We start from the raw sequence: 12,508 nt of genomic DNA, 5'->3' as shown, positions 1-12,508 counted from the left end.
TGTGACGTAACAACAGTCTTGTGTTCGTTCCTTCTTTGGATTACTATAGACTAACGTATTTTCATTTGCAGGTAATCAATAGCACACCCAAAGAGATGTTCCGGAAGTACCTGGGCGGTGCAGTGCGGGGGGGCTCCGGGCGTGCGGCCCGAGGGGCCCGGCCCCCGCGCCCGGCCTCCGCCGCCCCGCCAGAGAAGCGCAAGTGGGCCCAGACGCAGTGCCAGTCCGCCGACCCCGCGCGTCTCCTGTCGCCCTTTGCCGCAGCCCTCGCCGTGGCCGAGAACGACGAGAACGCCGCCTACAACTCCGCGGGGGCGGAACCGCACAGCTCGGACGAGGAAGTGTTACGGTCCCCGGACTCTTTACCCGCGCCCGTCAGGTTCAGGACCTCTCCGCCCGTGGAAGCGCTGAAGCCCCGGCGGGCGGAGGGCATGCGCGCGCACCGCGGGGCGCCGCTGGCCGCGCTCGGGGGACGCGCGTGCTCGTGCTGCGTGCCCGCGCAGGCCACCGCCCCGCTGGCGCCCCCCGCGCCCCACCAGCCCCCGCCCGCTCAGGAGCTATTCCACTACGAGGTGTCTCCGCGCAAGCGATCCAGACACTCCAGCCGGAGACAGGTCCAGAGGCCGTGTCTGGACTTTGATAAAATGCAACAGGTGAGCAGTCGACTACTTTCTTACACATTTCTAAAGTTCAATTGTGTAATCCCAAGTTTTTTTAAAACCTTTGATAATAATTCATACGATGTCATGGAAACATACAGTTGACAATATGTATAATAATTGAACAGATAATAGGTAATCAAACGAATAAAGAATAACAATGTAACAGTGGGATGTTGGGAAAGAGAGTGGTGGCGGAAGCGATGGATCTAGTCTGTGTAGAGCAGAGATCCCCATTTTTTTATCCCGTAGACTACGCGCAGATTTTTTCTGTTTAGTGTAGACACTTTTTTTACTAATTCATTAGCTTAGATGTGTATTTGAAGCTGCAACATTATATAAATATGTGTTGTTTTATAGTTAAACATTGAATAAGTAAAATACAAAATACAAATCTAGTAAAATTATATTAAATATTTTAATGAGATGGACGAGCCTGATGCTTTGATTTCAAAATTTCTATGTTTGGCTTCAATTTTATCAGGTTTAACCTTAAATCTCCTCAGCGAGTGTTTTCCAATATGTTTTTGTTTGTAAGGAGATTGGAAACTGCGCTAAAGTCACTTTTCACGAGGTATGAAGATGGAAAAGCTATCAGAAAGTTTCTCATGCAGAATATGTTACATCGTGAGAAAGAAGAAATCTGCACCTTATGTTCTTCGTTGGTGATTAATCCGATCAGTTCTTGTAACTCATCTGTTTCTTCAATGCACTCTATGGATTGATAATCCACTGGTATTTCCATAGACAATGCATCATCAAACCCAGTTTCAAAGTCTGTGTGAAGGATATTTAAATGTTGAACGTAGGCTGAAATGTTATCATCCTTGCAGTTTTTTTATGTGTATGGGCGCAACACGTTGTTACTGAAATCAAATTACAAATAGCATACATATAATAATTAGGAAATCCATAAATCTATTTTATTAAAGTATTATGTAAGTTCCTACAAAGGTAATATCTATGTTAGGTCGATTGATACATTTATCCTTCCACTCTCGTGGATCCCCATTTACATCTCATGGACCCCCAATTACTGGTATAGAGTAATATGTACTGTGTGAATGATTTTAGATTTGAAGTTGTGAGGTGCCAAGTTGAATAAATCCAATTCTCTGAATGAAATGTTAAAAATGTATGAAACGCCACTTTCACCATTTTCCAAAATTTAACCATTTAACAAATATATTTTAATTTTTCCCACATAAAAAATCCTTTGTTCGAGCACACAGGTAAAATATTTTTGATTACATTGAATTATCGCATTCCTTTATAAATTTAATCCAGTAAGCCTCAGCCGCTGTTTGTTTTTGCTCTTCGAAGCGAAAACTTAGCGGAAAGCGTGGCTCATGGCGGCTGTACTGTATAGTCTCTGTATGGGTGGATTTACCTACGTTGTGCACTAACCTGTACCATATACAGCTATGTATGTAGATTATCATCAACACAGTCTACTCAACACTCCGAGAGGGTTGGGGGAGTTGGGAGGTAGGTAGGAGGTGCACTGGCTGGTTGGTTGGCTGGCTGAAGCGCTAACCGTCGGGTTATTCCCTATGGAAATATGTTTAAAACCGACGCTAATGCTTCGTTCTGATTTCTCTCAGGGGATCGTACTCGCTAACAGAGCAACCCATTGACTTATCGCTATTGAAACCCCTATTCAAGGCGCAGCATTTTCAACTCGGCGATCAGGGGCGGATTATCAATACATATCGCCCCTACGTTGTTATTAAATGTGTGACTATGTCTGCGCGTTATAATTATTTTATTTATACAAGCAGCTAGATATGTAAGAGGAATCTACAAGCCAAAAATGTGTATATTCTTGGTATACCTTATATTGTAGGTAATGGGCATTAAAATCGCTTGACAAATCGCGAGTCAAGAACGTTCGATTTCAAGCACAAAACTTGTTTTTTTTATTTTGTGAATAATTTTATAAGAAAGGACAAAAGTTAATCAAGTGAAACTGTCACAGATAATCTTAGCTATAATACTATGTTTTTTTAAATTGTTTCCTTTACGCGTTCATACATTTCTATTGAAAAAATGTTTCTTTTAGTAGTTTACGTTTATATTTTTTACTTAGTAATTTATTTTTTTATTTGTATTCTTTTCAAGCGAAACGATAGTAAAACCTTCAATTTGTCTAAAGCATATTTTTGGTATTCATTATGAACACCAATTCGTTATAAAGATTAATCAAAATAGTTATTTAGCATTAAGCTTCGCCTTAAGGCTTTCCACATTTTCTAGAATTCTACAGCATTATTAGAGAGTCAGTTTATTCTGGTGTCTAACTTTGTGACCCGTTCATGTGTATTCAAACAGCCTCACTAATTGAATAAAGACTGTACAAGTTGTGTTTGGAATTCTTTCTAGTAAAAACTGTGCTATGAAAAAACTGGCAAAGTCGCATGAGATTCCCGCCTTAAAAAAGTGAGGTTATTTCCGACACATTAATTGATTGTTAGCGCTTGGATTTAATAAGAATTTCACGAATGTAATGTTTTTTAATAACATATTCTTTTTTTTTTCAAAACTTGCCTTATGTATGAGTAAATAAACATAAACCGAGAAATCAACGTTTATATTTTGCAAACAACGAATCCAAAATGTCATTTTTTTTTTTGCTTATTTTCTGAGAATTCTAAACAAATTTAGAATAATTCTTTAGTGTATGAAAGAGGTAAAAGTAAAGTGACAGTTATTTTTGCAGATTCCCTAAATAAAAGGAATGTGTTTTGTAAATTTAGATGTATTTTTTCTTTTAATGTTGAAATTAAAATATTTAAATTTATAAATATTAATGTATATTTCAAATACAAAAATTTAGAAGGTAATTTTATTTTTTTTCTGAACTGGTATTTGGCATTTGTTATCAATTGTGTCGACTGCTGATCTGGTGAAAATTTGGGAAACTGATTTGATTTTTCTAATACTCAAAATACTAATTATCCCAATTAAATTTTTAGAAACATTGTATTAATGATTTGAATAAATTGTGTTCCAACTTTAATCATTTTACAATAACTTTTAATAAATAATGTTTCCTTAAAATGTTGATTACTAGTACATTCTTTTGCTATAAAACGTTTTGTTATTGTTTGAAACATTTACAGAGTGTTAGCAATTACAATTCATCAATGAATTTGCCACTGAGATTGCATAGATATTACCATTCCAATTAAAAATGTTCACGGTATGCGTAAATTAAATTTTGTCGTTAATAAGTGGAGATTGGTGGAGATGTTCTACCAGTGAAATAACGTGAATAATAATAAGCAAAATAAAATATAAAACATAGTAAGTACAGTGAAACCGAAGAAAGAATGAAAATAAATAATATTAAAACATGGTCATTCATCGTCAATAGACGCGTGCAAGCGAGAAAGAATGCTTTGCACGCATCTATAAAGGGTGTGTGTAATGTGCATTGTTAGTCCCATCTCTTTCTTATTCGACTCCATACAATAAACGTTGTAACAATAATACTTTGTATTTGAATGAGAACCCACGAACATCGTACTAAAACAGTCGGGAATAAATGCGAATGAATCTGACATTCGTGTCTTATTATGGAGTAATTGGTAACAATTTTAAAGTCAGAATCTAACTGGAATATAAACAATTAATAAAATGTATTCTTTTAAATTTTGTCTTTTCGCGCTATCTGTAATCCGTCCCTGTAGCCGGGCGCTAGCTGTCGAAAATGTATTTTGAAACTGGCGCTGGCGGCGAGCTGACTACTGCCTACTGCCTACTGCCTACTGACTGAAGGTTGGTTGAATATAAGGGCGGGCTATAGTGGGACGGGGTAGGCCGGAGCTGGTTTATTTCTATTTTGCCCTTCTCCTGCATTTCCGTCGACGCTGCAATTTCGGCGCCCCTTGACGTCGCGTCGCGTCTGTTGCTACACCTCTACACTCTACAGCCTACCCTACCTACTCCTGCAGGGGGTGATACTCTCGCTGACTGAGGATTGTTACAAACCGTAACCCAAGTTTTTAATTTACGGTTGGGAAAAATTCGCGGCGTTGTTATTATTAATTTACCTCTCCGAACTATTTGTCACCCCGTGTAAAAAACCGTCCCACATTAAGTAAGAAGATGTTCGTGTTTTTTTCATTACAATTTCAATACGCTGCGGTCTAGTCTAAATTGTCGTGAAATGCTTTAGTGTGTCATTCTGGTTTCGCCTTTCACTGAAGGTTTGTGTTTGTTTCTCATTTGCATACAATATTTTAAATCTTGCAAACATTTCTTTAGATGAAATAATGCGAAACACGATGAACTAATATTATTTTACGAATTTCTACACAGATGGAAGTTTCCCCTTCAGGAAAAAATATTTTAGTTAGTAATCGAAATATTCATTAGCATTTTTGTCGTCATACTTGTAAATTCGGCGATTCATCCCTTTATCAGACTTGCTCCCCTTCCAACCTGCACCTGGTTATGAGAACATTGTTCCTCATTAGTGGCCGGATACTAGATCAGGCTTAGTCATTATTTTTAGTAAATGTCCCAATTGGATATTTTTTATGAGAAAATAAAACGCAGGTAAATAATAAACTGCAAATTTTCGGTAGCCGCAACTTATGGATGACGTGAATTATTTTTTAAAAACTTGATTCTATTTGTATTGAGTATTGCTAATTTATTATGAAGCTCTTCAAATTATTGTTAACCGATTAAAAATGGGATTGCAGGCCCTTAATGAATGAATTAATAATAGGTTTCCTGAAGAACTTTTAGTAAATCCCTTATATATCGGAACGCGTGTTCATGCACCCGCATTTGACTTAATATATGATGACGAAATGCGAACATATTAGGATTTCTATGAACACGTGTTCCGACGTCGTGATAATATATTCGTATTTTACTAAAAGTTTAACAGGAAATCTATTAATTCATTCGTTAAGGGCCTGCTATCCTTTTTTTTACCGGATTGCCAATAATGTGAAGAGATTTTTAATAAGTTAGCAATACTCTTTTTTCCGCGTGTTATTTTGATGTAATACTGAGCTAGATTTTCAACTAGCACATCCCAAATTTGACTTCCCAATTTGCTTCCTGGCTATTCAGTATTCCGATCTAGACACTGAAGTGAGCTTACCGCTATGCCGCGCAGTCGTCAGTATTTATATTACATTTATTGTGGTTAATGTGAAAATGTTCTCTTTAATCATAGGAATGATTAAAATACGCCCTCAGCTTTAAAAGTAAATGTAACTCGCCCTTGATATTTAGACTTGATAAAAACATTTGAGAAGGTGGGGGGAGGTTGGTTGGCAAGTTTGACTTTACCGACTGAAGTGGGGCCGACTGCATGGCACGGAGCGAGCAGGAACTTTTTCTGGGGTTTTAGCGTTCACGAAGTTCGACATTTATCCGCATATTCCCGTGTCAGCATTTTCCGTGATGAGGTATCCCTCCCCACTTTACAGAAGCCCCCACTTCCTATCACCCCCTCGCCAGCCCCCTGCGACTCGTTATTGGAGCCTGGCTTTTAAAAATAATAATGTCCCGCCGAATTTGGCTAACGTTTTTACAACATTGGTGCTTTTGTACGGATTTTTATTTCTCAATTTTCTTTCAGTATTTCCAGGATTTCAGTCACATGCGCATTCCATATCCATTATATTCTATTTTCAATATGAATTTCTCATCAAATTTTTCCATCATTCCACAATCTATTTTTGTAAAGAGATCCCAACGATTTTCATTTCCTTTTAAAGGTTAACGGTGTATTTCATTATTTACCACCTAGAATAAAAAATCTAATTAAATTTCCACTTTTATGAATTTATTCATGCTGTCGATGGAATGACAAACATCGATTTATTTTAATGAACTTTAGTTTGGGACGCATGCGCATATTAAGGATTCTTCGTTACGAAGATAAGTAGTTGAGTTTTTTGTCGGCTGATACATTTAAGTATCTCGCTCGGTCGGTTTTCTCTCGGGATGGCATGAAAAATTGAATAACAATTTGGGAATAAAGGCAATTCCACAATCCCTCGGACCATTACATTTAATGAACTAAAATATTTCCTGGCCCCGGGGACGGAATATCGAGTGGAAAAGGATTTAAGCAAACAAATATATCTAGTAAGGCTTTAACACTTTCTTGTTGGTGGCTGGTATCATTCCCTCATATCGATTCCTCGGTTGTCACGTTTCGTTTGAGATGTCGAGATCACCGCTGATGAACGAACCTAGTCTAAAACGGTCACCCTCGTAGAACCTCACAGATGACTTTGTTTCACAGCTCCTCATCTAAAGTTCTTGACAAAATATGTAATATCCAGTGGCGGTTTTCTCTAAAGTGCGTTTGTACTGTCAACTCACATAAAAATAAGACAAATTTGTATTATAATTCTGCTAAATTTACAGCGCGCCATTAAAATTACGTGGTGAGAAATCCACCCGTCCGAATGATATTCGTGCTGGCCAAGAACGTGTCCGAAATGAATCCCAAATCCCATAGGTGCGTTATGAATATCAGCACCTGTGGGACCTTCGGTCATATTTATATTTTAGTTCATACAAAACCTACAAGTGGCGTCAGAGCTGTAAACCTCTACTGGATATATACTAGTTGCCTGAGTGCGCAGCACCTACGAGATTTGTACACCTTTTTTTCTGCCTTTTTAATCTCTTATCGAACTCTCAATTAGATTAGACACGAACCGCCACTGGTCGTATCTTTAATATATGCATCAGTTTCGGTGAAGTATAAAATAGGGAACAATCCACATACCTTACTTTGAATTTAAATGAAATGCTGAATACGAATGTCACAATTGGCTCTAAATGATGGTTTATCACGTTATTCTTATTCATGTATTCCCTTTGAATTGGACTCCACGTAATATATTATTTAAACGTATGAAAAGTTGAATAGTAATTCAGTGAAAAACAGAAAGAGAGAATGTCGTGAATTATACAAAGCGTACGGTGGCTTTGTCGCTTCGCCCATTTCCCGGGGTGCCGGTATATGGCGGGATATGGCGGGATGTGGCGGGATAGTGGCAGCGGGCTAGTTGGTCGGTGCACCCTGACGGGACGTTCAACCCTGACATGATGCCGCCTCCGTCACCCAGTGGTGATAACCCGCCTCTGCTGGCCGACAACCCTGAGCGTTCCCTCACTTATCCGTCCTGAACCACGTAACACGGGGAGGCACCTAGTCCGGGGCGGATATCTCCCTGGTACTTGCTTCTTCTCAACTACAGGCCAGTACCATTAAACGGAGCGATGCGGATACGCTGCTTTAAATTTAAAGATTATTGTGTAAAAACCTTATAAAGTAAGTGCGTCGTTATAATGTATATAATTACTTATAATATAATTACCTTTTTTTGCATGTAAGTGTGCACCTTGCGTATTTAGACATTTTCGTACAAAAATATATAATTCTTGGTTTTTTCAGTACATGTAATAAATTTATGGCTGCCGGTCTTACAATGTTGGTGTTGCCTTTCAAGCATTTGATCGGGATTCGATTCTTAGCCGTTACTTTTTTGTTTTAATTTTTCCTTTCTTGTGTGATTTTTCACAGGTCCCGTGGCTTTTCACGGGCCTGCGTTAGTCTGATAATAATAAGTATAAGTTTGTTTAAAACGATGTTGTATGAATTGGTTTGGATGGATGACTCCCAGATAGTTCACAATATAAATTATATTTTATTTTCCACGTCTTTCTCATTTTCGTATTCTTTGAATATTGTCTGTGTTTCCTCCCTCCTACGTTTTTTTTCAAGGTTCAGGTTCATCCACCGTCCCCAAATATGACATAGACCCTGAGAGAAATTATTTTCCTCGAGACCTCCTGCGCGCAGTATGCCTATTGCAATTCATTAACACGATATGAGTAATCTGTTTTTTTAAACGATAATAACTAATGATGGTTTTCAAATTTACTCAAAAGAAACTAAATCTTATTTTCCTCGTGATTCTCATAAAAGCTATTAATTATTATTGTTATTCATATTTTCCCTTCTCATTTTCATCTACTTAATACTTTTATTGGGTATATTAAATTTAATCATGTATCTTACTTCGTTTTTGATTATAACCGATTCATTTAACCTTCAAGGTGACCGGTTCGCTCTGTATTTTAAATGCTGCGCTGCAACTTATATCACATATACTACTTTGTTTATTATTTACTCATTGTTTTCTAGTATTTTTTACAAATAATATTAAATATATTTTTGATCGAGGTACCTTTCGTTTTATCTATTTATTTAAATAAATATCGTATTATTCTTGAGCAATGTTTTATTTTAATATGTTTATAAAGTAAGTCGTAACATTATTTGTTATCAGCGCTTCTATCGCACCATATTGCTTTTATCAGTAGCCGTGTTGAATAATAACAATAATAATATGATTTGTACAAAAAACTTTCAATAGAGTGTTGTTGCAGTTTGGAGTTTGGTACGAAGTATTACGTTCCTGAAACATGACCCGCGCAATGTTATCTCGCGACTTTTCCTCCCTCTGTCATTTCACCCACCACCCGTTTCTCCTCCGTTCTACCCCCCCCCCCCCCCCTCCCCCCACCGCGCATGCACCCGATTGCACTGCCAGTGTCATTCAACCTTTCCTTCCTTTTCCGCATCCAAAATACCTAAGGGAGAAGTGGTATGGTTATAATATCTGTATGCACATTTTTATTTTACTTTAGGGGAGCGGGAGTACAAAAATACTTGTGTAAAACATACAACACAGTCGACAACCTCTGTGGGACAACTGCTGTACAAATATTATATACACTACCAGAATCACTCAGGGACATATTTACACCTACTATAATTACACCTAATCTATCCTTACTTCTTTTTTCGAAATGAAGTTTATTTAGCACGCACACACTTTACATCTTAAAACTACTAAAAACACTCATTAATAATTTGTCTATGGGTTCTTAATTGTCTCTACATGTGCGTCTATTTTCAATTTGTTAATTTTCATTATCCTTACGAAGAAACTATTGGTTTTGTACCATGTTATTAATTATTTTGATTAAATAGTAGTGTGTATAAAGTTATTTATTTTATTTAAACTAATAAAACAATTCAGAAAAATATATATTTTTACATTATTTAATATATTTAAAAAATTGTCATATTATCTGTGTGTAGTATAAGTTCGAGCTATTTTTACAATTCTAAACCTTTCGTTTTTGAGAACCAGAACTCAAAAGTGGCCATAAACATCACTTTGCAGTCTACTTCATTCTAGTAATACTAGAAATGACTTACATGTCTTTAAATTCAACACGGGTAGTTTAGTTAGTAGTTAGGCAAATGTATAAGGTAATAAAATAAAAATTATCTAATTGAAATACATAACGAAATGTTCGTAGTTAGGTGCAGTTTTAAAACCAGTGAAAGCAATTTATTTCTAACGTTTTATCTAAAATAAATCCATTACGTATTACATACGTATAACTAAAGAGATTAAATTTGTTTCAATGGAAATCTTACACCCTTTTCTAACTACCCAATATAGTATTTCTTGGGTTATCCAACTACAAAGTTAATATTTTTGCACGATTATACGCCATAGATGCCAGCTCATTTAACAGTGAAACTTTTCATCTTTTCTGCTAATAGGTTTAAAATATTTCCCAACCCTTTTAACTTCCGTACTTCATGTCGTGTTGATGCCCTCCGCTGACGTGGTTGTAAATAAATAACCCGATTCATACAACCTCCCTCCCCCCCTCTCCACCACTGCCCTGCTCACAATCACTCTCCCCCTCACCCGTTCAGAGCCAGAGCGTTCAGGCGGTCTTTTGCCGGGAAGACTTTGTCCTGAAATGCTTTCAAATGCATTCATAATTTTACATTTTCCAGTTTTAACAAGTTATTGAATGTCCACGCTTCACTTCACGTAGAGACGCGGACGAATATATCGATAAGGAAATTTATTACACCCGTCGACATAAAAAACTAGCTCTGTCGACACTTCATACTTAATGACTACATTCACTCATCCACATTTGATTTTATATTATAAATAATGCTAGGGATCTTACCCGATCTATTCTATGATATATTTCTTAGAACGTATCGTATGAAAATAGAAATAAAAGTGGCGCTCGTTCACACCAACGTATTATATTTCGGTTCTATTTCAATGGGTTGGATTTTACCTTTCTATCCCACCTGTCGTTCGCACGAGTATGGGTCCTTCTAAGATTTGTCAAATCTCATTAATCAGATAATCACTTTCGAAAACTGTCGAAATTTGCTCTGAGGATTCATTTTGGTTTCTGTCTTTGTACTGCGTAGAATTTAGGTTCCAGAGGCATTCATAATTTCTATAGACTAACTAACTAACCATCACGCCGTTTCTCCGCAGGGGTAGGCAGAGAGGACGGACTGCCAAACAACTCGGTCTTGGCACACACTCCTTGCCTCATTCACATTCATACATCGTCTCATACATACTATTCTATTATTCTGGCTCTTGACATGGCCCAACTCAAGTATCTGATTCACTTGGTAGTGCCATCTCTTCCTTGGGCGCCTCCGACTTCTTATACCATTCACATTTGCATCGTATATACTCCTTACACTCCTTTCTTCGCTCATTCGATCTACATGCCGAAGCCATCTAAGCGTCCCTTTCTCGATCGTACTCATCACGCTTACATCAGCCTTGCACTCTGCGGATATTCTTAAAATATAAAAATATCGTATTACCGCCATTTGCATACCGTTTTTTTTTATTTAACGTATCATATTCCTTACTCAATTAGACTACATTACTTTGCTGCGGCTAGCAAGTAGCAATTGCCGTTCACACGATTCTATTATACGGTTCATTCTATATGCATATAGAATATATAGAATAAAACAAAAGTTGAAGTTAATTCAACATTGGGATTTATTCCTATCGTGCGTTTTATTACATCGAAAACCAGTTAGCTCATAACCTGATAAAAAAAGTATTTTTAATCGTAAGGGAATTTAATGCATAGTTAAAATAAAATAATATTATATTGTAGTAAATATTCTAGTATGTTCTGGTTAGGGACCACCATTCATATTTAGTAAGTTATTTTGTTGTAAAATACTAGATCTGGATAGCTTATATTGGAACTTCTCAAACCTTCTTCTGTTTCCACTTTCATCCTGTTCTTTAGCTCATAACTTTCCCACAAATGGTGATGGCGTAGTTTCACCTGCTGTTTTAAATGGATTTAGCCGTGTTTTGAGGCAAAGATATTATCTGTATAACTACGTACTTCCCAACCTTTCTCCCCTTCCCTCTTCCTTCAGTCTGAAAAAAAACTTCAATGAGGTTGTTTGCTACAACGAAATTTAACTTACTTACAGGACTTTATTCACACAACTTTTTTAATTTTTTGTCAAACCAAATAGAGCCGATAATAATATGAGCCGTCAAAATGTTGATATTATTTGTGGCCGGCCGAAAAAAGTGTGACATCACGGTAGATGCGCGGCGGTACTTACTACAGCACTGCCATTCGAACCGTGTTCACTTTGCAAGCTTTTAACTTGGTCGTTTTTGGAGATACCAAAAACCTAGTTTAACCGTGGCTACTGCCTTTTTAAATATAATATATTTTCAGGGAAATATTTTTCTAGGAAATAACCTCATTGGGGGTTATATAGTCCCACTGGTAGTTACAGCTGTGCGGATCACATAAAAAAAACACACAGATTTTTGAAACCTTAAATTTAAAAATAATATTTAGTTTTACCCCTCGCCGTTTGGGTTGTTGGCTGGTTGGAGAAGTTGGGGGGTGGGGAGGGTGTCCCTATTCTACCCTGTCTTATTATAAGGCTCTATGTTTGAGCA

The 12,508-nt window shown here is 37.2% G+C and overlaps 1 protein-coding gene across 1 annotated transcript in view; it reads left to right on the top strand.

Moving 5' to 3' along the window:
• Nucleotides 1-12,508, top strand: part of Reph (Regulator of eph expression) — a 173,086-nt gene that overhangs the window by 102,521 nt on the left and 58,057 nt on the right. Inside the window, exon 4 of the mRNA XM_089635939.1 lies at nucleotides 72-653. Within this exon, the coding sequence (XP_089492065.1) occupies nucleotides 72-653 (582 nt within the window). The remainder of the gene's footprint in view (nucleotides 1-71; nucleotides 654-12,508) is intronic.

Source organism: Hesperophylax consimilis, chromosome 9, assembly GCF_061612785.1.
Source record: "Hesperophylax consimilis isolate HC1 chromosome 9, BYU_Hcon_1.0, whole genome shotgun sequence".
Classification (NCBI taxonomy): domain Eukaryota; kingdom Metazoa; phylum Arthropoda; class Insecta; order Trichoptera; family Limnephilidae; genus Hesperophylax; species Hesperophylax consimilis.
This window is presented reverse-complemented; position numbering and strand designations above follow the sequence as displayed.